Source organism: Myotis myotis, unplaced genomic scaffold (genome assembly GCF_014108235.1).
Source record: "Myotis myotis isolate mMyoMyo1 unplaced genomic scaffold, mMyoMyo1.p scaffold_m19_p_38, whole genome shotgun sequence".
In the NCBI taxonomy this organism is placed as follows: domain Eukaryota; kingdom Metazoa; phylum Chordata; class Mammalia; order Chiroptera; family Vespertilionidae; genus Myotis; species Myotis myotis.
In genome coordinates, this window is record NW_023416344.1 from 99,716 (window position 1) to 126,249 (window position 26,534).

Consider the following 26,534-nt stretch of genomic DNA (forward strand, 5'->3'; position numbering starts at 1 on the left):
GGGGTGGAGGTGCTGGGGCCTCGGAGGGCTTCCTGGAGGCAGTGCCCTGGGTGGACAGGACCCTGAGGCCCAGGCTGGGGGGTGGCCCCCTGCTCCCCACTGTCCTGCCGAGTGCCCTCAGGCTGCGGGTTGTCCTGGCCCCTCCCCGGCCGCATCTCCTCAGGGCACACCAGGGCAATGGAGACAGCAGGGTGGGGGCCCAGGGCCAGGAGGAGGGCCTCTGGCTGGGGTGGGGTCAGGCTCCTGCTGCCTGGTCCTCTGGGTCATCCTCTACTAGGACCTGCCTCGTACCGAGAGACCTGGCTCTCACCGCCGTCGCCGCAGTGGGGGCTGGAGGGGGCAGATTCGCTGTCCTTAGCGAAGGCCTTGAACACAGACAGCGGGAGACAGGCCCACGCACAGACCCAGACTCCGTTCTTCCCAGGAGTCCTGCCGGGTGTGCGGGGCCCTCACCATCACCTCAAGATTAAAATGACTTTTTTGTTTTGCTTTGCTTTTTGTTGTTGTTAATCCTCACCCAAGGATACCTTTTCCGTTGATTTTTAGTGAGAGAGTGGTGGTGGTGGCGGGGGAGAGGAACATGGATGTGAGAGACACATCGATTGGTTGCCTCCCGCATGTGCCCTGAGCAGGGCTGGACCGAACCTGTAACCCCGACACGTGCCCGTGCCCTGGACCGGGAACCAAACCCGAGACCCTCGGTCAGCAGCCGGTGCTCTAACCACGGAGGAAGCCGCCAGGGCTCAAGGCGACCTTTGATTTCCCCTGCAATGCAGCCTTCTCCGGTCGGCTTCGGGCCGATGGAAACCCCTAACTTCCTGTGGCCCCGGGGCAGGGGCCTGGGTGCCCTGCCCGTGCCTGCGGCCAGCCATGCCCCTGCGGTGGCACAAGCCAGGCCCTGCAGTGGCCGAACCCACTTTAACCCCCAGGGGTTCTGGGGTCGCCGTGGGGAGGGGCCGCCGGACGGCCAGAGCCCGGCTCCCTGATGCCTGAGCGGGTTAGACTCAGCACGAAGCGGCTTCTTTTAGTTTCTACGTATTTTTCCATTAAAATGTGTATTTCCCTGATTGCTGGGCGGTTCGCTGATCATGTTGTTTTACTCACTTTAAGAGTTAGCGTTGGGGCCCAGCTGGTGTGGCTCAGGGGTGGAGTGGTGACCGATGACCCAGAGGTCAGGGCTGGATTCCCGGTCAGGGCACAGGCCCGGGCTGCAGGCTCCAACCCCAGTGGGGGGCGTGCGGGAGGCAGCCGGTCCATGAGTCTCTCTCCTCATTGATGTGTCTCTCTCTCCCTTCCTCTCTGACATCAATAAAGATATACTTTTTAAAAAGTTGGCCTCAGGGGTGTTTTTCAAAGCACCAAATACACTACTTGTAGGAAAGCTCTGATGCCCTTGGTGAAGATGGACTCCGTTCGGTGCGATGGTGAAGGGTGTGGCCTGAGCGGTTTCGGGGTGGGGAAGGGCCAGCGGACAGGGCAGAGGGGGAGCCGTGGGGCTGGGTGGGCACCGTGGGCACCGTGGGCACAGGCCCTGCCCACCGCTAACGCCGCCGCGGCCTGCCCGCCTCTTTCCAGAGGGACGTGCGCCCCCTCGTGGTGGAGGCGGCACACAGCGTCTCGGGCCTCTAACCACCGTCTTGGCCCAGTGGCTGCGGCAGGAGGGTCCCCAACACTCACTCCTGCTCAGAGTCGAGCAAAGACTGTGCACAAGATCAACTGCAGACCAGCCTGGAGCGTGTTGGAGGCACAGCTGGTCCCCAGGAGCCCCTCCCCCCGCCCAGGAAGGGGGTGCAGGAGGGGCTGGTCCCCTTAGGGCAAGGGCTTTGGAGCTCGAGGTGTTTACATTTTCGATGGTGGGGGAGGAGCAGAGGGGGCGGGAGGAGCAGGGCTGGCCCCTGGCTCTGCTGTGAGTGGCCAGCAGGCCTGCTCTCCAGGGGGACCGTCCTGGGTGGGGCACGGAGCTCCCTCGCTGAAGGCCCCTGCGCACGGCCAGGTCTCCTGCCAGTCCACGGACGGGTCCTGCCTCCCTGGGCACCTCAGGCATCCGCCCACCAGACGGGGGCAGGGGCGCAAGGAGGCTCCGCTGCTGGGGGGTCGGCAGTCTCGGGGGGGGGGGGTGGCTTCAGGGGCTGGATTCCAGGGCCAGGCAGGCCTGCTCACCCTCTGCATGGGCACCGCCTCCTCACCTGGGGAGGGAGGGAGGGAGGGGGCGTGAGTGACCGGGCTGTGCATGCTCAGGCACACGCAGACACGCGTGTGCCCGTGTCCCGGGTCTCAGGGAAGTCCAGCCCCATACTGCCCTCCAGGGTGTCCTGGGGACAAAGCGGGGGCCGGTGGCCGGTGGGGTCCTCTGGGGCCCTGTACTCCCTCCACTTCCCGCCCAGCCACCGGCCAGGGCCGGGCCTGGTACCTACAGGAACTGAAAGTGCGAGGGGCGCCCACGGCTCCTGCGCCAGAACTGCAGGCCTCCCAGTGCCAGGACGCAGAGCAGCATGGGGACCAGGATGAGGGCCACGTGCAGCCGCCCCGGGGGCGGGTCCTGGGCCGAGCGCAGGTCCTGGGCCGGGAGGGGGTCCTGGGCCAGGAGGGGGTCCTGAGTCCCTATGGCAGCAGGAATCAGGGGGGCGGCCACGGCCACCTGGAGCACCCCCAGGGGGACGGCACCCCAGCCAGAAGCCCAGGGACAGACAGTGTGCAGGGAACGGGGTGTCCAGGCGCCCGTGGGGGGCCGGGGCTCCCCCGCTGCAGCTCCGGAGGACACTTACCCCAGGGGGGCATGGAGGGCAGCTCTGAAGGCTCTGCAGGGAGACAAGGGTGGTCAGGGGGTCCCGGGGGGCCGGCCTGAGGCAGCCCCACCTCCCCATCTGGCCCAGGGCAGGGCCCACGCCCCCCGCCGTCCCCCTCAGGCCAGGCATGGGGCTGAAGGCCAGGAGGCGGGGAGAGGCTGTGGAGACTTCAGTGCTGAGCAAAGGAAGATGGCGGGGTGGCGAGGGGGACTTAGGGGACGAGGGGCAGAGCTCCTGGGCGGACAGGACCAGGGAGGGTGTCCAAGCACAAGGGGGGCCCCGGGACTGAGGGGGCTGGTGTTCCAGGAGGTCACAGGGGGGCACAGAGTCAGGGAGAGGCCAGGGGTTGGGGTGCTCTCAGCTGATTGGGTCCATTGTCTCACTGAACCGAAGTGGGGGGTCTTAAGGGAGCAAGGGGACAGGGCGGTGGTCGGAGAGGAGGCCCAGCGCGGGGTGGACAGTGTCGGGGGCACTGGACACGGAGAGAAATCGCAGCGACTGCGGGGACGGGACAGGAGGGGAGAGGAGGGGGGCTCCCCAGGTCTCGGGGGGGAGTCGAGGCCCCGCCCTCACCTGAAACGTTCAGGGTGGTGGATTTTAGCTCTGTCTGGCGCCCCCTGAGGGTCCACATGTACTGCCCAGCCTGGCTGTCCTGGGCTCCCTCTGTCACCATCTTCGCTGAGCATCCCTGCACACAGAGCTTCCACCCACCCCGGGAAGAGCACCCCGGGGTGGCCTGGGTGAAGATGGGGTGGCAGTCCTCCCCGCCAGGGGCCTGCAGGCAGATGCTGACTTTGCGGATGGGGTTGGAGCTGTTGCAGGTCATCTCTGCGGGCGCCCCCCTAGTCACCGACACGCCCTCCGTGCAGACGGGGTGGTCCCAGCCTGGGGTGGTGACGTTCACAGGTGGCCACTGCTGGGCCTCAGCACGTTCACCCACAGCCCGCCCCCGGGACTGCAGCTCCGGAAAAGGACACCTACCCCAGGGGGGCATGGAGGGCAGCTCTGGAGGATCTGCAGGGAGACAAGGGTGATCAGGGGTCCCTGGGGGCCGGCCTGAGGCAGCCCCACCTCCCACCCGGCCCAGGGCTGGGCCCCCCCAGACCCCCCTCAGGCCAGGCGTGGGGGCGAAGGCGGGAGGGGGGCGGGGGTTGAGGCGGTGGAGACTTCAGTGCTGAGCAAAGGACGAGGGGCGGGGCGGCGAGGGGGACTTAGGGGGCGTGAGCTTCTTCCTGAGTCCCCCACTGCAGCCCCCCTCCTTCCCCCACTGCAGCCCCCCGCGCCCGAGAGAGAGAGAGAGAGAGAGAGAGAGAGAGAGAGAGAGAGAGGTCAGACTCACCTCCTGCCCCAGCGCCCTGGGAGGTGAGTGTGAGCAGCAGGGCCCAGAGGAGCATCGTGGGGCAGGCAGGAGGTGCTGAGTCTGCGTGGCCAGCAGGACGCGAGGCCTCAGGGTCCTGGGTCCTCCCTGGTTCTCCCTGGATGAAGGGAAGCCGTGGGTCCGAGGGTGGCATGGGCCGGTGCAGGCGGGACCAGGCTCCGGACCACGGTGCCAGCGCCTACCCCCTGCCCCAAGCAGCCGTCCCCTCCCGGGGCCTCTCCAGGTGCACACGCCAGGGCCGCTGTCAGACAGAGGAGGGCGGGTAGGACAGGGAGCGGGTCCCTGGGAGCAGGACCTGCTTCATCCTGGGGTTCACCCTTCCGGTTCCAGAATAAGACTCGCACAAGTGCCTGGTGGGGTGTGGGGGGGGGGCAGGCGAGGGGGACGCTCAGCCTCAGGGGCCCTGGCCTGGCACCACCCTGCCCACCGTGGGCGCCCAGCCCGGCCCACTCCTGCGTCCAGTGCCGGGCACGGGGACACTCGGCTCCCTTACTCGCCGGAATGGACCAGAAGCTTCTTCCGAGGAACTCGCAGCTGCGACAGCGCCGACCCCACTTCCTGTGGAGCCAGGGACCATGTGGCCACAGGGAAGGTGACGTCCACCCCGAGTGCTAAGAACTACTTAAAAGCACTTGAGTCGACCTGGGAGCCAGGAGGTCACGGCTCATCTCTGGGTCAGGGCACGCGCCCAGGTGGGGGGCTCAGTCCCCAGTGGGGGGCGTGCAGGAGGCAGCCAATCAATGAGTCTCTCTCATCGTGGATGTTTCTCTCTCTCTCTCCCTCTCCCTTCCTCTCTGAAATCAATAAAAATATGTTTAAAAATAAAGTGCTTTAAAATTGCTTGTCAGACCATTTGTTGACCCTTTGATTAAAAAGAAGACTTTTGGGGGGCAGGCAGGGCAGAGGGGGTCGCCGGGGAAGGAAAGGGGACATCTGTAATTCTTTCAAGAATAAAGATAAGCCCTAACCGGTTTGGCTCAGTGGGTAGAGCATCGGCCTGCGAACTCAAGGGTCCCGGGTTCGATTCCGGCCAAGGGCATGTACCTTGGTTGTGGGCACATCCCCAGTAGGGGGTGTGCAGGAGGCAGCTGATAGATGTTTCTAATTCTCTATCCTTCTCCCTTCCTCTCTGTAAAAAATCAATAAAATATATTTTAAAAAATAAATAATAAAATAAAAATAAAGATTAAAAACCGACCGTTGGTTTTGTCGGACTCCCTGAGCCCCCCACACACACCCCCCCAGGAGCGTCTCTGCTAGCGTGTTAGCGTCTGTGTGCCACAGCGCGTGAGTCGCGCACACACATTATCACGGACTAAAGTCCACCGAGGGTTCAGGGGTCAGTCTTGGGCTGTACTCTGCCTAGCACGGCGGCCTCCTGCGCGGGTTCTCTGCCCTGGCACCTCCTGGGCACCGTGCTGGCCCCTCCCCAGCCCCCGGCGAACGCCCGTCTTTTCAGAGCCTCAGAGCTTCCCCTTCCCAGAAGCTCGTAGACTTGGGCCCCTGGGTTTTGCGTGGATTGTGTCTGACTCTTCTTTATTTACTGATTTGAGAGAGAGGAAGGGGACAGAGACACCAATCTGCTGTCCGCTTACTTCTGCGTCCCTTCTCCTTCCCTATGGGAAAGGGAAAGCGAAAGGAAAGGCCGGGCGGGCCCCAGAGGCAGAGCGCCCGTCGGTTGACTCTCGTATGTGCCCTGACCAGGGCTCGAATCCACAACCTTGGCAAATCTGGACGATGCTCTAACCAGCTGAGCTACCAGCCAGGGCCAGAATCACTGTTCTCACCTGGGAAAGATCTGACCGAGAAAATGGCGCCCAGAGGCCCGCGGGCCCGAAGGCCGTGCTGATCCTGGCGGTCTGGCCGCACCCCTGGCCGGGGCCCTGGCACCAGCGGAGGGAAGACCCTGCCTGGCCGTCCCTCCCCTGCGCCCGGGCAGCACAGGCGACAGGCCCGCAGGTGAGCAGGACGCCACGCGCCAGCCCTCCCCTCTGGCCGCCAGCCGGGCCTGGAGGCAGCCGGCAGCCCCGGGCCCAGCCTCCCCTGCTCAAGAGCCGTCTGTGGGCCTCCGAGGCCCTGAGCCCCTGTGGGACCCCCCACCTCGGTGTCTCGGGGGAGCCCTGGCCTCGGGGGCACCACTTCTGCGCCTCAGACATTGGAGGGCTCCTCGGCCCTGACACCTCCGGGACCTCGGCCTGGACCCCGGCAGAGCTTTGGCCCCACACTTGCGGGGGAGTCGGACGCGGGTCCCGTGGGTCCCGCTGGCCCTTTGCTGAGGGGCAGACACGCTCCCCAGGCCCGTCCACTCCAGCCCCGCAGAGGGGAAGGCAGACCGGAGCGTGGGCAGGTGTCCTCAGGGAACCAAAGCCTGAGGAGCCTGTGGCCACCCACACTTCAGTCCATGATAACGTGTCTGTGCCAGTGACTGCCTGGCACGCCCGTCGCGAGCCCAGTGGCACGGAGGCGGCCAGGGCCTCTGCCCAGACGTGCGCTCCTCCCGGGACCTGGGGACCCAGCGGGAGGTGGGCGCCCCCTGGCAGGCGAGATCAGGTCTTCGGAGTCAGGGAGGAGACCCCCCTCAGGACCTTCCTCTCCACACCTGTCCTGACGTGTTGGTGCTCGTCCTTCCCGATAAACCCCCATATTCCAAGCTCCAGGCCACCTTTCGGAAATGCTGGCTGAGTGCACGGACAGATGGGTCCTCACAGCCCCAGCCCTGGGAGCTCCAGCGGGGTCAGGGACTCAGCCGGCTGAGCCACCTCTTCCGTGCAGCCTTCCATGATCGCTCTGCAGCCCCTGACCCCACCCACGCCCACGCGGGCACCCAGCAAGGGGGCAGGCCACCTCAGCTGAACTGGGCAGGTCAAAGGTCAGCCTTAGCTTCCCTGGACCAAACACCACGATGAGGCAAGTGACCCCAGGGAGGTGTGTCTGCGTGTGTCAGGCTGACCACACGGGTGGACTTTGGCAGGGAGAGTGTGTTGACAAGTGAAAGGAAAGCAAAAGAAGGGCGGCCAGGCCTCGGTCACAGACAGAAGAGGGCGGCCCAGCTGATGTGGCTCAAGGGCTAGAGCGTCGGCCTGCGGACTGAAGGGTCCCCCCACCCCCTGTTCAATTCCAGTCAAGGGCACAGGCCCAGGTTGTGGGCTTGATCCCCAGTGGGGGGCGAGCAGGAGGCAGCCAATCAATGAGTCTCTCTCATCGTGGATGTTTCTGTCTCCCTCTCCCTTCCTCTCTGAAATCAGGAAGCTTAAAAAAAAAGAGGGTGAACTCCAGAGACCTCACTGCCCGGCCTGGCCACCTTTGCTGTCGGGCATTTGCCTGCCGCCTCCAGGCCCTGCCCGCCTCCCCATCCCCAACCTGCTTGGTTTTCATGACACCACAGACCAGGGGGCCTCAAACTGTTTAAACAGGGGCCAGTTCACTGTCCCTCAGACCGTCGGAGGGCTGGACTATAGTTTAAAAAAAAACTATGAACAAATCCCTACGCACACTGCACGTATCTTATTTTGAAGTAAAAAAACAAAAGGGGAACAAATACAGTATTTGTATCTGCATGTGGCCCGCGGGCTGTGGTTGGAGGACCCCTGCCACAGACCCTGCATCCTAAGGCCTGTGTGACGTGGACTCGGTCTCAAACATCGTTATCTCCCCGAGCCTCTCCCCGGCAAACGCCCTGCGGTCACGAGACGCGCTGTTTGTGTGCCGGGCCCTGCCCCGCCTGGCGTCCCTGTGACCCGGTGTCCCCGTGGGCGTGACCTGGGGTGTCCCCATGGGTGTGAAGCGGGGCTCCCGCAGGGCAGGCCCGGCCAGGCACATGCTGCCCTTCCTGCTGCTCAAAGCTGGGCCCCTCTGAACCTGCTCCAGGCCCTGACGCCCGCCCTCAGCCAGACACCCCCTGGCCACTCTTCTGACTCTCCCCGGGGCCCGCCTGCCGGTGGGAGCCCCGCACGACTGCAGAGTCTGGTAGAGACACCCCGACACACCCCTCTGCCCCTAAACCGAAACCACCTTGGGCAGGTGCCACAGCCGCTCACAGCCCCTGTCGCCAGCTCAGCCAGCACCTGGCATTCGACCCAAACCACAGTGCCACCCAATGTGTCCGAACCGCCCGCCCGCACACGGACAGCCTGAGACCCACCAGGCATCCTGGAGCAGGTGGCAGGGGCGGGCGGCTTTGAGGTGGAGTGAGCTCGGGTGCTGGGCAGGGAGGCGGGTCACCAGCCTGCGACTGTCCCAGGAGCCCCTCAGTGACTTCCACCCCAGGGACCCGCGGGGAGCCCCGGGAGGGTGAGCAGCAGGGACTGGCCTGGGCCTGCGCCGGGGCCTGGGAGGGGCTGGGAGCCCCGGCACTGAAGGTGTCTGGGCACCTTCTCCCTCTGAGAACAGCTGCTAGGGCGCCCGGTCCTGGCGGGAAGGGGCCCAGGAAGGAGGCGGCGTCCCAGGCGTGGTGCCAGCCTGCGTGGGGGACTTCTCGCCGCCTCTCAGGATTTATTAGGAAGAAATGCGCTCCACCTCTGAATGTCGCTCGGTGGTGTAAGCATGTTCCTGCGATATTCGGGACGTACTTATATTTAAAAGGCGGAGGGACCCAGGCAAACCAACTCCTCACAGCCTCTGCCGGCTGTTCCCACCGCCTGGCGGCCACCTGTCCCCCCATCCTCGTTCCTGTCGCTAGAAGCACCCCCCCCCCAAAGCAGTTTTCATTCTTCAGGGCACCACCCTTGGGGGGCCGGACTCACAGACATGAAAGGGGCAGTGCGCCCCACGCACCCCCTTGCCTAGGGCAGTGCCGGCGGTTCACGTTGTTTTACCGACGTTTGTTTGTGAGTGTAGGTGCTGTGTGCGCACCCCCAGGAGTGCCCGTGCGTGCGTGTGCACCAGTGTGGGCGCAGGTGCGTGCCTGAGTGTGCACCCCGACCCCGCTGGGCGCAGGGCACATCTCTGACCCCCCCAGAGCCGGGCCACGGCGACGCGGCAGCTCCGTCCTCTCCCCTCCCGGGCGGGTACCCTGCGCCCCGGGCCGGTCTGGCACTGGGAGCCCCGTCTTGGCGGCAAGAGGGGAGTCCCGCGCGAGCTCTTCGACGACCCAGAGTCCAGGTAACCCCTCCAGATGCGGAGCCGCGCCTCGCCCTCCGAGCCCCGCTCCCGCCCGTGCGCCCCTCACCTGCGCCGGCAGCTCCGTCCTCTCCCCTCCCGGGCGGGCACCCTGCGCCCCGGGCCGGTCTGGCACTGGGAGCCCCGTCTTGGCGGCAAGAGGGGAGTCCCGCGCGCGCTCTTCGGCGACCCAGAGTCCAGGGAGCCCCTCCAGATGCGGAGCCGCGCCCTGCCCTCCGAGCCCCGCTCCCGCCCGTGCGCCCCTCACCTGCCGTCCGGCCCGCGCCTGCTCGATGTCCCGCAGCCGCTGGTCTGCGCGCTGCGCGGAGCCGGGACTGGGAGGAAAACTGGCGGCTCCAGGGCGGGGCCGCGGAGGCGGAGGTGGAGGCGGAGGCGGAGGCTGCGGGAGGCGGGGGGGGGGGGGGGGGGGAGGTGAGGCTCCAGGGCGGGGAGGGACTGCCCCAAGTCCCAGATGCAAGGAGGCCCCGGTTATGGGTTATGGGAAGTCACTGGAGTTGCGGGAACTGCCCAGGCCACCGGGAAGGAAAAGTGTTACTTCTTGGCACTGAGTCCCGCATTAGGTCTCATCTCCCGGCGTTAGAGGGGGCGCTGGGGAACGCCCCCCAGAACCGTGCAGGCTGAGGATTGTGGGAAATGCGGTTGGGTTCCCCTGGGGGTGCCGGGGCGTGCAGGAGGGAGTCAGGTGCTCCCTGAACAGGGGGCACCCCCGACCCCACCCGCCTCGGGTGCCAGGGAGGCTGTGCGCTCAGGCCCTGGAAGCCCGTGCCGGTCCCTGGGGGATGCGGGGGGCGGGGGGCGGGTGAGCCCTGCGCTCTGCGTGCAGGTGGGTGTCGTTTTGTTAATCCTGGAGGTACTTTCCCAGTTGCTTCTCCGAGAGCGCGGAGGAGGAGGAGAGGGTGAGAGAGTGGAGGGTGGCAGTTGGATGGAAAGGACAAAGTCCCCCGGGATGTCCCGAAGGGTTCGCCTTGGGCAGATGGGACGAGGCGGGGTCCTCACAGGACCCCCCACAGCACCTGTGCAGGGTGATGTGCGGTCCCCCCAGGGCACAGAGGCCCTAGAGAGGGGCCCACCGGGACCAGAATGCCGCCCAGGTCCTCTCTCAGGCCCAAGGGGCGGGGGGGGGGGGGCTTGTCCCTGGGGCCACCTCCCAAGTCAGCCCGCCCTTCCCTCCAGCAGAGGCCCCTCCGTCAGCGCGCAGCAGGGGCAAGTCCCTGGGGCTGTTCAGGCAGGAGGGCAGTCTGTCCCTCACAACCAGGTGCTGCGGGTGCGAGGCCGGTAAAGCAGTTGATCCGAAAAGGAACCGGCTGGTTCTGCAGCCGCACAAACCCCTGGTCCTGGAAGGGAGTGAGCCAGCTGGTGCCTCCCGGGCTCCTGTGTCCCTCCCTCGTGGACGTGTAACGTAGCAGGAATGTCCTGTGCAGACACGCGCACGCACACGCACACGCATCCATCGCGGGTACCTTTCCTGGTCTATGGGCGCGGGCGAGGCTCCTCCGCCCTGCACACCTGCCTCTCGGGCGTCTCCCTCTTTGTCCGGAGCCACAGCCGGATCACGCGACGTGTGCAGTTTCACTTTCCCGAAGTGCTGGGATTTTTCAGATTTCCGTCAGGATTTCCTGTTGATCTAAACGCACCATCAGCAACTTGTTCTTAATGTTGCTGGAGTGCGGCGATGGCTACCTTCAGTTCCGGCTGCCACCTCCTCTAGCCCCGTCTTCTCCTTCCGCATCCCCCCTTCACTGGCTGCAGCTCTGTGCCTCCACGGTCCTGCACCCCGTCCATTGCTGCACCCCTCCTGTCCTCTGATGACTGAAGCGAGCTCTGGGGCCCCGTCAGGGTCAGTGAGCGGTGCTGATCTCGCACACACTCGTGGCTTCTATCAGCTTCAGTACCCATCACTGAGGCTGGGTTGGAATCTCACCAGGACAGGGGATTAGCAATTTCTCCTTGTAGCCCTGGCCTTTGTTGCTCAGTGGTTAGAGCGTTGGCCGGCGCTCCAAAGGGTCGAGAGTTCGATTCCTGGCCCCGGTTGGGGTGAATGCAGGAGGCAACCATTGATGTTTCTCAAATTGATGTTTTTTCCTCCCTCCCTCCCATTCTCTCTAAAAATCAATGGAAAAAATGTCCTTGGGTGAGGATTAACAAAAATAAATAACATTTCTCCTTGTAATTCTAGCAATATTCAATAATCTATTTGGAAGTTATTTGATGCATAAATGCATTTTTAAATTTATCGGTTTGAGAGAGAGAGGAAGGGAGAGAAGCAGCTATTTGTTGTTGTACTTATTTATACACTAAAGGTCCAGTGCACAAAATTTGTGGACAGGTAGGGTCCCTGGGCCTGGCCAGCAATCAGGGCTGATCTGTGGGGTGACTGGCAGGGTGATCGAGGGGTTCCCTGCTGTCACCCGCCTTGGCTGGCCTGGGGCTGTGGGCAGCTCTTGTGTTGAGCATCTGCCCCCTGGTGGTCAGTGAACGTCATAGCACCCTGTCCTTCTGCCATTCAGTTGATTTGCATATTAGGCTTTTATTATACAGGATTCATTGGTTGATTCTTTTTTAAAAAATATATTTTATTGATTTTTTTACAGAGAGGAAGGGAGAGGGATAGAGAGTTAGAAACAATGATGAGAGAGAAACATCAGCTGCCTCCTGCACACCCTCTACTGGGGACGTGCCCGCAAAAAAGGTACATGCCCTTGACTGGAAACGAACCTGGTACCTTTCAGTCCACAGGCCAATGCTCTATCCACTGAGCCAAACCAGTTATGGCTGATTGATTCTTTTAAAAAATGTTTTTATTGATTTTTAAAGAAAGAGGAAGGGAGAGGGATAGAGAGAAAGAAACATTCATGAAAGAGAAACATCATTGATCAGCTGCCTCCTGCATGCCCCCTACTGAGGATTGAGCCAGCAACTGACCACGAATCTAACCAGTGACCTCTTGGTTCCTGGGTGAACCCCCACGCTGGGCTGTGGTCTTGACCCCCCACAGGGGCATAAGGAGGAGGTCATGTCTGTCCTTGAAACAAATGAGGCAACTCCAACCCTTCCGGACCATCCTGCTATACCCCCACTTCCCACCCACTCCCTGGGCCTGGCCTCCCTCTGGTCCCCAAACAGCAAGACCCCCCCTTGTCTGGTCCTCTGAGCTCAGGGGGTCCTGCGTGACAGGCCCAGCTGGCCATGCAGGGGCGGGCAGGAAGCAGGCGCAGGGACAGTGGTATGTGCGTCCGCCTAGGGTAGCGGGTCTGAGCCAATGCGGCCTTTCCCAGGCCCGGTGGGGCCTGTGGTGCTTTGCTCCCAGGGGGCCTGGCCTACACCCAGACCCCACCAGGCACGGGGTGTGTGGAGCTGAGTTTGGGGTTCAGAGCCACTCCCATGGGATCCTCACCCGCAGGGGCCTGGCGCCCCCTCAGCTTTGACAGCAAATACCCCTCCTCTGTCTTTAGTATTTGCTGGATTGTGTCACTTGGCAAACATTACCCGGGGCTGGGGGGAGCTGGGGCTCGGGGGTGGAGCCGGGACTAGAGGGGGAGATGGGGTTAGGGGGGTTACGGGGCTGGGGGTGGAGCTGGGGCTGGAGGGAAATGGGGGGAGCTGGGGCTGGGGGGAGCTGGGGCTGGGGGGAAATGGGGGGAGCTGGGGCTGGGGGGAAGATGGGGTTGGGGGTGATGGGGCTGGGGGGAAGATGGGGCTGGAGGGAAGATGGGGGTGGGGGTGATGGGGCTGGGGGAGCGAGGGCTATGAGAGCCTGCTCCCTCCTCCCCAGGGACCCACTACCGTGATGGGGTTGCACTGTGTTTACAGCGCCCGCCCGTCCAGGTCAGAGCCTCACTAGCCGCGCTTTCCTCAGATGCCCTCGTCCTGCCACAGGAGTCACGCGTGGGCCCCGATCACACCCCATCAGCCTCTGGCTTCGGCTGCCTGCCTCCAATTCCCCAAACTGCCTGGGAACCAGGACGTTCTGTGGGAAGACACTCACCCCAGCTTAGCTGCAGGGTGGGCGGGTCCCGAGGGAGGCGCCCTTCGACCTGAGGCCCTTCTGGGAGACCCTCCTCCAGCCCGAGCCTGGGGAGAGGACCAGGGAGTTTCCAGAGGCAGCTCGGAACCAGCGGTTCTGACCCAGGGAGACTCCGGGCCGCACCGGGGCCGGGGGAGAAAGACCTTCTCCAGGGCGGCGAGGTCCAGGGGAGGGTCCGGGGAGTCCGTGTGGGAGGGGCTGGAGGAGGGAGCTGGAAAGGAAAAGCGTTCCCACCCCCTCCAGCGCGTTTTCACACCCACAGCAGGCGATCCCTCAGCTTTCTCACACACCAGCTCCTGGCCCCGGGCTGTGCTGGGGAGGAGCTGGGATTAGTCACCAAGGCCATGTGACTGGCACCGCTCCTGTCTGCCCACCTTCGGGATGATCTGGCGATGGACGCGGACGCCCTCCGTCCTTGTCTGCCAGCCAGGAGCACGTCTTCAGGACAGGCCCACAGAGGGGGGTGCCGACTGCCTCCTCTGGGGGGTGCGGTGGGGGGGTTGTGGGTCACTCTTGGCATTGGCTGCACCAAGTTCCCCTCCTGTGGGCCCGAGAACAGGCTGCCGTGTCTGTCCCTCACCTGGTCCCCGCGCGGCCAGTCCTCTGTCTCCATCTCTGCCCGTCGCACCCGGTGGCTCTGTCCTCACAGGGCCGTGGGTCCAGGTGTCAGCGCCAGCAAAGCTCTGGACAGCCAGCCCGGGGTCCGCCTGCCGCGTGTCCCCGGGGAGCCTCGCGGGGTTGGCGTGGAGTAGCCACGTGGGCCGTGTCCCGGCGAGGCCCTGGTCACCTCGTCTCTGGGTGCAGCTTCGTGGGGCCCAGCCGCCCCTCCGCCGGGAGGAAGGGGCTCTGCGGGGCCGTGATGGGGTGACTGCCGTGAAGGCCAGCGGTTTCTGCGTAAGTGCCCGGCACGAGCACCGCCTGCCCCACAGCGAGGTGGGCACAGTTCTGGCGAAGAAGGTGGCCGTGCTGCCCAGGACCGGCGCCCGGGTGGCCGAAGGGGCCCCCACACTCTGGTCCGGAGCTGGCTGCCGGGCGGGAAGGGAAGGCTGAGCCGAGGCCCTGGCCCCACGTGCAGCGCGGGAAACGGAGATTTCATGACCTCCTCCCCGAAGTGCGTCCTGACACCTGGGAACACGGCTTGCTTCACGTGTGGGCAGGCAGCGTAGGCTGCAGGCTGCACGCATTTGTTTAATAGCTTCGTTCTTAGAGGTTTTCTAGGTAAAAACTGTTAGAATCAGGCCAACGTCTTCTAAGAACCTCAGTCCTGTCCCTCGAGCCATGGACATAAAGTTGACTTTTAAACTTTCAGTTTGTCACCGAGAGACACGGCTGGAACCGACGTGGAGGGCCGCGGCTCCGGCGGAGGATGTGAGCGCCGTGCAGCCCAACTCCCCAGAGCCGGACGCCTGGAGTCCCACTTCCGAAGGGGAGAGTTCTCGGCTTCACCCGCGGCCCTGCCGGCATCTGCCGGCGTCTGCCACATGGTGCGCCACGCCCTCCAGGCCCGACCCGACCCCGGCCGAGTGTCACTTTCCCACGTTGCCTGATGTCTTTGAAAAGCTTGGGTGCTAAGGAGCTGGCGTTTTAAGCCGTGCCAGGTGACCCTGGAGTCAACCCTCTCAGCGTGACATGAGCATCGTGTCCGGCGTCTGCAGGCTGCCCAGCCCTGCCCCCCACACGGGCTCCTCCCAGTCCCCAGGGCAGAGACGGCCCCAGGCTGGGCAGCAGCTCTTGCAGCCGAGGGCAGCCGTTGGCCGGGACGCAGGGCCCGGACTCGGACAAGACGCCTGTTTCTCCGGTTCTCGGGGGCTTTCCCTGGACTGGAGCCCAGCCGAGCAGCTGCACCCAGCGATTGGGGCCCCGTCAGCCCAGCAGGAACTTGGCTGCTAGAGGCCGAGACCCTCAGGGACAAGCCAGGCCTCTCCTCACTGGCCTCGCCCGCCTGGAGGTGAGCGCCCTGTGTGAGCGCGGCCTGTCCCGGGGCCTGGCACAGGCAAGCCCCAAACGGGCGTGGCCGTCCCCAGAGCTCCGTTTACAAAGATCGGGACGGGGACCCCAGGCAGAGCCGGGCGGTGCTGTGGGCCGTGGGGACCCAGGCAGAGCCCGGGCGGTGCTGTGGGCCGTGGCCGCGCCGTTTCCTGGGAGTATCATAAACGGAAAGTCACGACCGGACGACAGCGCGGGGTCGGGGCCTCCCGTCCGTCCCAGCCGGACACAGCCCTGCGCCCCGAAACCCAGGCACCTGCCCCGGCCCTGGGGGGCGTCCGCGGGCACACCAGGTGCCCACTCGGACCCACTCGGCGCGCGTGCAAACAGGTGCACAACCCGGCGAACACGCCTGCACCGCACCCTCGCACAGCCTCGCACGTGCTCACACCCACCGCCGTCTCCAGGGCCTGGCCGCTCAGAGGGACGGGGTGGGGGGCTCCCCGGGGAGCGGCTGGGACCTCACCCGGACACAGACCCGCCCCGCCCACCTCACCCACCAGCCGGGGCCCTGTGGGGCGAGGACCTGGGATCCGGCTCAGGAGGCAGCACCGGGCGGGCTGCGGGCTCCGGACCGGGTCAGTTTGGGGCGGGGCAGTGCCGGCCCAGGGTCCACGCCGCGCGGGACGACCACCCGGGGGCGCTGCTGGCAAACGGCCCGTGGCTTCCAGTCCAGAGTCCACGGCCTGGAGCGATGTCGGGGCGCTGTCCCCCCCCCCCCAGAGCCACGCGGCGGCGGGTGGGCTCTGCTTCCCGGGCAAGTCCCCGCGGAGGCCTCTCCCACCCGCACCGTCAGGACACGCGCCTCCCTCCCGACTCCGGGTGGCGCCCCAGCCCGTGGCGGCAGCGGGAGGCGGGTCAGGAGGTAACGAAGCCAAGCGAGGCCACAGGCCGGGCCGGCGGGAGGACCGCGCCTTGCCTACCGGAAGGGGCAGCGAGGCGGCTCCGGTTCCAGATGGCGGCCCGGGATGGCCTCCGGGCGGCGGGGAACTCGCCCAGCTGCCCCCGGGAAGCCCGTGGCGAACAGAGGGCGCCCGCGGCGATGAGCGCGCCCGGGGCGCACATGTCCCGTCCCGGCCTGTCCCTCCCGCTCCACTTTGCTGTGAGCCCGAAGCTGCTTTCACAGTAAATCTTCCCCAAAAATGTCCTTTTAAGCGAGTCTTTAAAGCGGAAGGGAACCAAGGCGCGGGAGAGGCACAGAAAGTAGAAGCAGCGCAACCGGCCGCCTCCGAGATGCACCAGGACCCGCTGCGGGCAGCGAGAAGGATGAGGCCCCCGGGTCAGGGCCAGGAGGGACGGAGGGACGAGGACCGGAGGGTCGGAGGGTCGGAGGGTCGGAGGGACGGAGGGACGGAGGGACGGAGGGACGGGCCGCGGTGCCGGAACCGAGGCTAGAGAGCCGCCTGGAACGGCCCCCGACCGGAGGGACAGGTGTCAAGATGGCGCGGGGACCTGCACGTGGCCGCCCAGTGCGGGGGTTGTGCTGACTCAGCAGTTTCAGGCGCGGTGGGTGGGGCCTCGCAGGCGTATGCAGATAAGCCCAGGGCATCATGGGAAACCAGCCTTTATATTCGCAGGCGGCAGTCGCCCCTCCTTTCCCTGGGACGCCCCGAGGAGGGAGGCGTCCGCTGGGTGAGAGGGTCCCGGGAACATGGGGGGGGGGCGGGTAGAGGGGGGGGCCGTTAAAGGGCCCGAACTGTCCAGTGTGGCCTGGGGCATCGGCTCAGGGTCTGGGTTCTGTGAGGTTCTGTCCGGTTCCATCTTGATTCCTAAGGTTCTGTCTGGTTCCATTAGGTCCTGTCTGGGTCCATCCGGTTCTGGCCGGTGCCACCATGTTCCCTTAGGTTTCATCTGGCTCCGGCAGGTGAGGCTGGTTGGGTGTTGGTGTCGGGCTGGTGGGGGAGGGGTCACGTGACTCAGGCCTGAGCCGCTGAACCGAGCAGAGCCCCGCCCGCCGGCCTGTAGGGGGCGCCTGACCTCCTGGGCTGCTGCTTTACAGCGCTCCGGAGACCAGGGCAATTGCATCAGCTAAAGAAATTTCCAGACGTTCACCCTCCCCACTTTTGCAGGTCCCTGTGGATTTGGGACCCAGTGCGTCCCCCCACCCCACACCCCTGCACAGGAACCCCTGGCCCTCCTCCCTGCCCCCTGCGGTCCCCGCAGGTGCTGTCCACCCCAGGAGCAGGCCGCGCCGCCCTGTGCAGCCCGGGCAGGAGCGGCCTGGCCGGGAGGGCGTGTCCGGCTCCGCGCGCTCCGGTTGTATCCGCTCCAGCAGAGGAACCAGCTGAGGCTCTGCTTCCCCTGCTTCGGGCTCCTCTTCCTGAGCTTTACGGAGTCCCTGGAGGCGGGGCCTGGGAAGAGGAGGACTGGGACCCCGAGCGGGGCAGCACCCGGGGCGGGGCCAGAGGAGGGCGTCCCAGGGGATGGGCCCAGCGGGTGGCAGGGCCTGGAGCAGCCCGACCAGGGTGGGCTTGGGGACTGGGGCTCGGACACCCTGGCGTCAGACCCCGATGAGTCCGAAGAGCTGGGCCTGATGCCACCGAGCTGACCCCTCAAAACGCGGCACCGCTGGGCCTGGGCCCGGGCCCCGAGCACGCTGACTGGACCCAGGACCTCCCCTGGAGATTTGGGGGGGTTCCTACCTGCTCCCCCTGGCCGAGCCCCTATGTCTTACCCAGAGTTTCCCCCACGAGATCCTGCCCCCAGGGGAGCCCATGCTGCCGGAGCTGGTCGCCACCCAGGAGGTGGACCTTGCACTGGCCGACATCTGGCTGCTGCAGACACCTGGCTGCTGCGCCTGCCGCCGTGGCCATGGTGGGCGCCCCCCCCCCCCCCCCCCCCCCCCGCACCTGCTTGCTGCACATGGCGCCACGGTGGGTCCGGAGGATGCCAGGGCCGCGCTGGGGCCTGCTGCTGGAGCCCAACGGCCCGTGTGAGCTGCAGCTCCAGAGCCAGGCCCGGCCAGCACCTGAGCCCGTGGGGGCTGAGCGTCCTGGAGAGCTGCCCACCAGGCCACAGTGCCCAGCTGGTCCCTGCGGGCACCGCCCTGCTGATGAGGGGCTTCAGGGTCCTCTCTTACTCTCCCTGGAACAAAACAGAAGCAGAGGAGGACCACCGGGGATCTGGGCCAGAGGCCTCCCCCCAAGGGCAGGGTCCTGGCTTCACTGGGACAGACAGCTGGGGGGCCCGGGAGAGCCTGGGCCCTGAGGGAGCTTCCCTATTTCCAGCCCCTCAGCCCCAGGCCACCAGAGACTGGGAAGGACAGGCGGCTGCCCCTCCTCCCCAGCCAGGGCAGCCGTTGGCCAGGGACGACGGGGTGTGGCCTAGGGACTGAGCCGGTTCTCAGCGGGAAGCAGCGCCCATGTCCTGCGGGGACGCTCACGGAGTTAGAGTGTGACTGTGGCGCAGGTGTGTTTGTGGCTCGGGGACAAGACCGCTGCCCACCTGCCCTGCCACGGGAGAGCTGTCCTGTGGGAGGTGACCCGGTTGCAAATGTTGGCTATTTTATGCAGTTTGACCATTTGGTTCCTGTTTCTTTGTATGTTGTTTTTTGTTAAATAAAGCAAGCATTTTGCATCAAAGCCTTGGAGTCATCCTCAGGTAGTCCCAGCTGATGGCCTGGGGTCCCCGGCCTGGGTGGCCCCGGGGGAGGCGGAGCGGGGAGGGCTCTGGTCCGTCGTCTGGTTCCAGGTGGGGGTTGTTGCACGGGGTTATCACGTCGCTTATAAACAAAAGCACAGCCTCAGAGAAGGACCGTGTTGAACAACAACAAGGGTGCTCCTGGCATAAAACTGACACCCACAGGCTGAGCCGGGCAAAGGGTGCTCCTCCTGTTCATGAGACAGAGGCTCCAGGAGAAGGCAGCTCTGCAGGACTGGTCACCAGGGGGCGGTGGGCGGGAAAGAAGCTCTTGATTGGCAGCTTCTGCTTGTCAGTGACCCACCTGGAGGCTCCCACAGCCCTCAGTTCGGGGGGGCTCTTCCTGCCGCGTGAGGGGTGACAGACCAGCAGGCCCTCTTACTGACTTGCGTCTGCGGGTCCCACATCGCGAAGGCAGCCAGTGCTCACTGCGTGGGACCAGGCAGGAGCGCAGAGCTGGTCGAAACTTCAACAAACCTCACAGTTGTGCGTGCACTTAGAGCCTCGGACATGCCCAGCTCCTCCCAAAGGGGCCCAGCCTGGGGGCCCCAGGACCCCTGGAGGGGGGGCCACGGGGTCCTCTAGGTGCCCACAAGGGCCGGTCCTGGGAGAAGGCAGTGCTGTGTGCACTTGAAAATCTCGCTCTGCGTTTCAGCCTCCCAGGGGCGCTTCTGGGCATGAAGCGCTCAGCACCCACGGTCTGGTGGCTCCAGCCTCATAGGATCTGCCCTTCCCCCCTGTGCCAGTGCCCCTGGGAGACGGCCGTGGCCTGAGGTTCTGGGGAGTCGGACGGGAGCCAGGAACCAAGCAGTCCTGGAGGGTGGGGAGCCGCCCCCGCTCTTGGTGGATGCTGTCCTTGTGTGTCCTGATGGGGCCCTGTGGGCTCATGTCCGGCTGGGCCCCTCAGCCGCTGACCTGCGCTGGGTTCCTGGAGGCTTCCGAGTGACCTGGGCGTGACCTGGTCGGTGAGGCCGGTCGGCCTGAGTCCCCTGCCCGCTGAGACCCGCTGAGCGCACCTGTCCAGAGCTTCGGAGGGGTGACTCCAGCCGTCTCACGGGTCGTGGTGGTGCCCGGAGTCCCAGGGCTGCTAAATGTCATGCATGAAAGGACCAGGCAGTTACGAAAGCAGCAGCACTGGTCACGGTGGCAAAGGTGGAAGCAGTCCATGTCCACCGAGGGGGTGAACGAACACCGGTCCATCCGAAAAGGGACCCGGGTTCCACCTTGGAAAGAAGGCGACTCCGCTGGCTGCAGGCGGCTGAGCCAGGGGGCGGTGCCAAGGGAGGGAGCCAGGCAGGGAAGTTCAGAGCCTGCAGAGTCCAGCACCGAGGTCCTGGAGGGTCAGATGTGCAGGGACAGCCAGGAGGGTGTCCCCAAGGGCCAGGGGCGGGGCCGGGGGCTGGTGTTAAAGGGGACAGAATTTCTTTTTGGATGAGAAGGGTTTGGAAATGGATCGTGGCGATGGTTGCACAACATTGTGAATGTCATGAAGGCCACTGGGCAGAGGCCCAGCCTGGGTCTCAACCCTCTCCAGGTCCAGAGGTGTTGGGGGTGGGGTGCAGACACCCCGGGGAGAGGGAGCGGGTCTGGAGGTGACTGCACCCCATCAGCTGCCACCCCACAGTCTCATCAATGTCTCATCAGACCCTCGCTAAGGCCGCGCCCTGTTGCCCTTGGTCAGAGCCTTGGGCACCTTGCAGTCCTGGCGCCGCCCAGCGTGCCCCCACCCCCGCGCCCCCACAGTGTCCCTCTGCGGTGCTCCCCCCACCCTCCTCCTGCCCCTTCCTGCTTCTCCAGCACCGGCAGCCCGTCTCCCTTCGGTCCTGCGCCCTCTCCCCGCCCTCTCCTGGCACCCCCGCCCGGTTATTAATATCCATTCCCATCCGGCTGGCGCAGGCAGCGGTGCAGTCCCAGCGGCCGGCTGGCGGGAGCCCCCAGATCAGGAAGGGCGCTCAGCTCGCTGTCTGGCGGGACGGCAGCCGGACTCCCCTCAGTCACGAGTCTGGGACCCTCACGACCCCTGCGTGGCTGCAGGAGCTCGACCTGCTTCGCGGTGACAGAGGTGAGCGCGCGGGGCATCCGGTGCGGTGCGGGGTGGGGTGTGGAGTGCGGGGTGGGGTGTGGAGTCGGGGCAATGGAGGTCCCTGGAGCCGCAAGTGTGTGCGTGGGCTCAGCGGGGCTTCGTGTCGCTCTGGGGGCTCCAGGGGCTCCGGAGCGCGGTCCCCAGCAGCCGTCTGGAGATGCGAGGCGCCTCCCGGGTGCTGGGACCCCACCCATGCAGCTCAGCTTCTCGGCAGCCCCGTGGGGAGGCTCCGGGACTCAGCAGGGTGGAGGGGTCCCCTGCTGGCTGCGCGGGGTCCTGGGCAGTGTCCTGCACCCCAGGCCCCGCACTGGGGGCCCAGGTGCTGCCGGTGGGTCGTCAGCCTGGATGCAGAGGGGAAAGCCGGGAGCCAGTGTCACCGGGTGTGGATGTGGGCCCTCCAAGGGCCTCCCCTCCGTTAAGTGTTCCCATGTTTTAAGCCTTTTTTTTCTTATGAAGGTAATCCTCAGACATCTGAGGGATGCAACTTCCTGAGTTTTTTAAAAATTAAATTGAATATAGAGCATCGATTAAAAAACTTTTTTTCCTCCAGGAATGTCAGGCTACAGACCATTCTTAGCGCCCACTGAGCACTGAGCCTAGAAATAGCCACTTCCTCTGTGCCCTGGTGTTACAGGTGCAGCACCCGCAGGGCAGCAAAATACATTTTTATTGATTTCAGAGAGGAAAGGAGCGGGAGAGAGAGAGACATCAATGATGAGAATCACTGACCCGTTGCCCCTTGCACGCCCCACTCGGGGGATCGAGCCCGCCACCCTGGGCATGTGTCTGTGTGAACCCCTGGTTCATAGGTCGACGCTCAACCACTGAACCACGCTGCCGGGCTGATCTGCACCCGTAATGGGTACCTTTTCCTGCAGGACACGGTGACCTCTCTGCAGGGATGGCCCTGAGCCCGGAGCCCGCGAGCAGGTCCCCCATCCTGGCTGCGAGGGGCGGTCCCACGGCCGAGCCACCCGGCAGCCTAAACGCGTCCCTGAACAGCTCGTGGGCCAGCTCCGCGGGGCCCAGCTCCCTGGAGGACCAGGTGGCCACAGGCGCTCTTGGGGTGGTGCTCCTGGCCATTGGCACGGTGGGCGTGGCGGGCAACGTGTACGTCCTGGTGGTCCTGGGCCGCTTCCCCCGCGCCTCGGCCTCTCTGCGCGTCTACGTGGTCAGCCTGGCGCTGGCCGACCTGCTCTACCTGCTCAGCGTCCCCTTCGTGGTGGCCACCTACGTCTCCCGCGAGTGGCACTTCGGGGACGCGGGCTGCCGCGTGCTGCCCAGCCTGGACCTGCTGACCATGCACGCCAGCAGCTTCACGCTGGCCCTCCTGAGTGGCGAGCGCTGCGCAGCCGTGCTGAGGCCGCTGGACGCGGCACGCAGGCCCGGGCGCTACCGCAAGGCCCTGGCACTGGGCGCGTGGCTGCTGGCGCTGCTGCTGGCGCTGCCCATGGCCCTGGCCGTGCGGCTGGTGCCCAGGGGCGGCAAGGGCGTCTGCCGGCCGGCCTGGGGCCCGCGCACCCACCGCGCCTACCTGACGCTGCTCTTCGGCACCAGCATGGTGGGCCCCGGCCTGGCCATCGGGCTGCTGCACGCGCGCCTGGCCCGGGCCTACTGGCGGGCGCAGCGGGCCTCCTTCCCGCGGGCGCGGCGGCTGCCCGCCCCCCGGGTGCTGCGCCTCGTCCTGGCCATCGTGCTGCTCTTCTGGGCCTGCTTCCTGCCCTTCTGGACGTGGCAGCTGCTGGCGCAGTACCGCGGGGTCCCGCTCCCGGCCCGCGGCGCCCGCCTCGCCAACTACCTGACCACCTGCCTCACCTACGGCAACAGCTGCCTCAACCCCTTCCTCTACACGCTGCTCACCAGGCACTTCCGGGACTTCCGCCGGCGCCGCCCGGGCCGGGTCTGCACCTGAGCTCCGGGTGCGGGTGGGGTGGCCATGGCCCCTCGCAGCCCCATCCCTGCCGACAGCCCCTTCCTCTGCCACTGATGTTCCAGGCCGCGCCCTCCCGCGGGCACAAGCGCTCTTAAAATAAAGAGCAGCCGCTCCCTGTAAACTCGGGTTATTGACGGCCCCGTGGCAGCGACGCTGTCACATCTGCAGGACTGCGCTGCGGGCAGCCTGGGTGGGGCCAGCACAGTGCCCGCCACAGGCCGGGGGAGGGAGCATCGGCTGCACCCCACCTTCCTCTGGGGAGGGGGCCCTTGAACCTGGGCTGTCCCTCCTGAGCACGTCCATGGGAGGGGCAGCCAGCAGGGCCCAAGAGTGAGGAGGTCATCGTGGCCATGGTCACTTGACCACCTTGGTTCTGTGGACCATCTGCAACCCTTTGGCCTGTCCCCTGCCCGGGCCCCCTGTCCCTGGGAAGGCACTGCCAGGGCCCCCTCTTCCTGGGCAGGGGGGCCAGTGGAGGGTGTGGGAACGGAGGGTCGGGGGAGGGGACGCTCCGTCTGCGTCCAGCCCTGGCTCCAGGGCAGCTGGTCAGCAGCGGGGACGGGAGGGCTGCCTGCCGTCCGACAGAGGAGCACACGGAGGCCGAGGGAGCCCAGGGTGATGGATGAGTTCTCTCGGCACTTAAACGTCATCCACCAACACCCAGACCTGCGGATGAAGAAGCAAAACCCCAAAGCCAGGCTCAGCCCCCGGCAGTGGGCGTCCAGTGCTCACGAAGCCCCTGACCGCTGCCCCAGGCCCCCCTGCTGTCCACCGCAGGGGTGCTCGGGCTGCGCCGGGTCTTTAGAAGCTTCCGGGTCAGTCTCCAATGTTCAGTTCCCCCGGGGCATGTGGAGGGAGGGTGTCTGTCCATCCCTGCTGGAGTGCAGGTCACCCAGAAAAGCAGTGAGGCCCGGGGTCAGGAGCCGGGGCCAGCGTGGCGTCCTCTGAGGCCCTGGCCACCCTGGCGGGCGGCTGGGCTCGGGAAGGAGACCATCGGACCCGGGAATGTGGCCGGGACGAGGCGCCTTCCACAGGGAGCGTCTGGGTCATCGAGTCCGGAAAAGGGGACGGAACGCACAGCGACTGTCCTCCCAGTGAGGAGGGGGGCTGGGAAGCCAGCCCAGAACCCAGGCCCTCGAGGAAGAGAGCGATACATTAGATGTCACGAGTCACCTAAACCCAACGCAGAGCAAGACACCGGAGGCAGGCAGGACGGACCCCGCGCACGGCTGCGCGTCGAAGGCGGGTCAGGGTCTGACGGGGCCGGCGCTCCCGCTGCTGGGTCTGCCCTACAGTCCGATGGGGCGACAGGTCTGAGGGGAGGTGCCGGTCTCAGCATCAGTTTAGGAACCGGAGGCCCCACGCCGTGTCCGGTGGGTTATGACGTGGACACCAGGCGGGGGGCGCTGCGTTCTGAGTTACAAAGGCGACGCCCGAAGGACTGGTCATGGGATAGACCTGAGGATGTTGGTAAATGGCAGGCGGATGGACTGCCGTCTGCGACCTCCAGGGGGACACGAGCCAATCAGGAGCAAGGCTGTGCTGAGCGTGTGTGTGAGTGTTCCTGTGAGGAACGGGAGCCCTGGACACACTGACCATTCAGAGGAGTGTCTCATCAATGTCCTCTGCTCCATGGCTCCCGGGAGGCTGGGCTAGTGGGGGCGGCTTTGCGGGACGGGCTGGATGACCGTGGGCACCAGGGGCCGGATGGGGCCGGATGGGACTGGCTGGGACTGGGTGCCCAGCGGAATCAGGAGAGGAGCAGGGTGCCACGCCTGGAGCCCCCCCCCATCCCTGTCCCCACCCTCAGTCCTCCCCAAGCAAAAATGGGAGCTGGGTGGTGCTGGGCCTGTGAGCAGGACGGTGGAGGGCCTGGCACCTGGCGGGGAGAATGAATAAAAGGATGAATGCGTGAACGGAGTCCCTCACCGGGGACCCACCCACTGCCTTGCCTTCCCGGAGGGGAGTGGGGGAGTGGGGGAGTGGGGGGACGAGCCCAGCCAGAAGCAGGAATTCACAGCCCAGCCAGAGGTGTGGCTCCCCAGACAGTGCCAGCAGGCAGGCGCCAGGACCGCAGTCTGGTGGCCGGTGATGGGTTTACCAGGTGCAGGCACATTCCTGCCCAAAGGCAGTCGGTCTCTGGGTCTGGCAGCTGATCACTGCCAGGCCTGGGGTGGACAGGGCCATGGCCCAGGGGGCTTTTTAGCCCAACCCCCACCTTCAGGGGCCCAGCGGGAGGGCAGGGGAGCCCCAGTTGCTGCTTGGAGGCTGGGCCCCTGCACCCTCAGTCACTCATCCACAAAGACACACTCCAAGTCCCCTTCCCTCCTCCTCTCGGGGACTCACTCCTTGGGGAGCTGCACCTACAACTGGTGGACACTGTTGTTTACCTGCCTGGGAGCTCTGCTCCCGGGACTGACCTCACCTCGGGGCTCCTAGGGGGAGGGTGCAGCTGGCACAGGTGACGGCCGAGCCAGGGCAGTGACAGTGACACTGGGCGGAGATGGCCCTGCCCGGGCGGCCCGAGCTGGTGTGCAGACCTGGCCGCCTCATGCCTGTCACCAGTTCTGACGCGCTCACCGGCAGGGCCAGCCTTGGTGCAGGACGCTGGGTCCTCTCTCCCCTGGATGCTCAGGAGCCTGGCCGGCCGGCAGGCCTGCAGAAGGTGGGAGCCCGTCCCGTGTGGGGGAGACAGGTGGCCAGAGTCTAGCCGGGGGCCCCTGCACCCACAAACCATCCCCCTGGAACCCAGGGCCCCAGGGCCATACACAGGGCAGCGATTTCCACTGGAATTCCAGACGGATGACGCTGCGCAGGACGCCAGGCAGCGGCCCCCAGCCAGGAGCTCTGGGAGCTGCCTTTCCAGGCCACCAAGTGCCCAGCCGCCCCAGAGGGCCCAGGGGTGACCCAAAGGCCACCTTTCCCACCGAGACTGGAGACCGAGGCCGGTGGGTGGGGTGGTGAGCGCTCAGCTCAGGGCCTGTCCAGCCCCTCCCCCTCGCCGCACTCCCCACACACGCATCCCCTGGTCCCCAAGGTACCCCCTCGGAGGGCTCGCACCCGTTACTGTCACCAAGTTCCCGCATTCCTGCTCCAGAGCCGAGGCCGGGTCTGGGGCTCGAGGGCCGCCCAGGCCGCAGGGCAAGGCAGCTGGGAGCACCCCAGCCCAGTGGGCAGGCGGCCCTGTGTCCCGCGGCGCAGGCACCCGAGTGTGATTGAAAGTCCAGAGCCTGTGTCTCACCCCAAAACTATGTCAGCATGAAACACGGAGGAACACGGAGGCGCCGGGCGTGCCCCGTGCCAGCAGGCTCCCCAGGCCGCCAGGACCAGGCCTGGGCCCGAGGGGGGGCGGGGCACCTCAGTGTCTGCCCTGGGCCTCCCAACACTCCATCCTCATCTCACGGCCGTGTCCTCACCCCACAAGTCCTGACAGCCCCCTGCAGCCCCCCAGGTAAGGACAGGTCTCTGCTGTGTGCGGTGGGCGGGGGGCAGTGTTGAGGTGGGGACCTGGGGGGGGGGCAGCAGGTGCGAACAGGGGGCCCACCTTTTTCTGGGGACAAAGCCCCAGTCCCGGAGCCCACCCGACT

At 65.8% G+C, this 26,534-nt stretch overlaps 2 protein-coding genes and 1 non-coding gene across 6 annotated transcripts; 1 reads left to right on the forward strand and 2 right to left on the reverse strand.

The window, feature by feature from the left end:
* Positions 1–11: 11 nt before the first annotated feature.
* Positions 12–10,855, reverse strand: SECTM1 (secreted and transmembrane 1). 4 transcript variants are annotated; one of them, XM_036303852.1, is made up of 7 exons: positions 10,743–10,855; positions 9,530–9,661; positions 4,126–4,261; positions 3,360–3,800; positions 2,766–2,798; positions 2,415–2,575; positions 2,059–2,186 (listed from the first exon to the last, which is right to left on the reverse strand). In XM_036303852.1, the coding sequence occupies exons 3-7, from the start codon at positions 4,178–4,180 to the stop codon at positions 2,157–2,159; spliced, it is 720 nt and encodes a 239-aa protein (XP_036159745.1). In that variant the 5' UTR covers positions 4,181–4,261; positions 9,530–9,661; positions 10,743–10,855; the 3' UTR covers positions 2,059–2,156. The 4 variants fall into 4 exon arrangements, with proteins under 4 accessions (XP_036159741.1, XP_036159743.1, XP_036159745.1 ...); XM_036303851.1 differs by having other exon boundaries at positions 2,078–2,186; positions 2,415–2,601; XM_036303848.1 differs by lacking the exon at positions 2,415–2,575 and having other exon boundaries at positions 12–2,186.
* Positions 10,856–21,564: 10,709 nt separating this feature from the next.
* LOC118653219 lies at positions 21,565–21,669 on the reverse strand. The gene has a single exon (XR_004966811.1). It is a non-coding gene; the product is annotated as a small nucleolar RNA SNORA43 (small nucleolar RNA).
* Positions 21,670–21,915: 246 nt separating this feature from the next.
* On the forward strand, positions 21,916–22,984 carry UTS2R (urotensin 2 receptor). Its single transcript, XM_036303559.1, has one exon. It carries the CDS (start codon positions 21,916–21,918, stop codon positions 22,924–22,926), a length of 1,011 nt encoding a protein of 336 aa, XP_036159452.1. The 3' UTR covers positions 22,927–22,984.
* Positions 22,985–26,534: the final 3,550 nt, after the last annotated feature.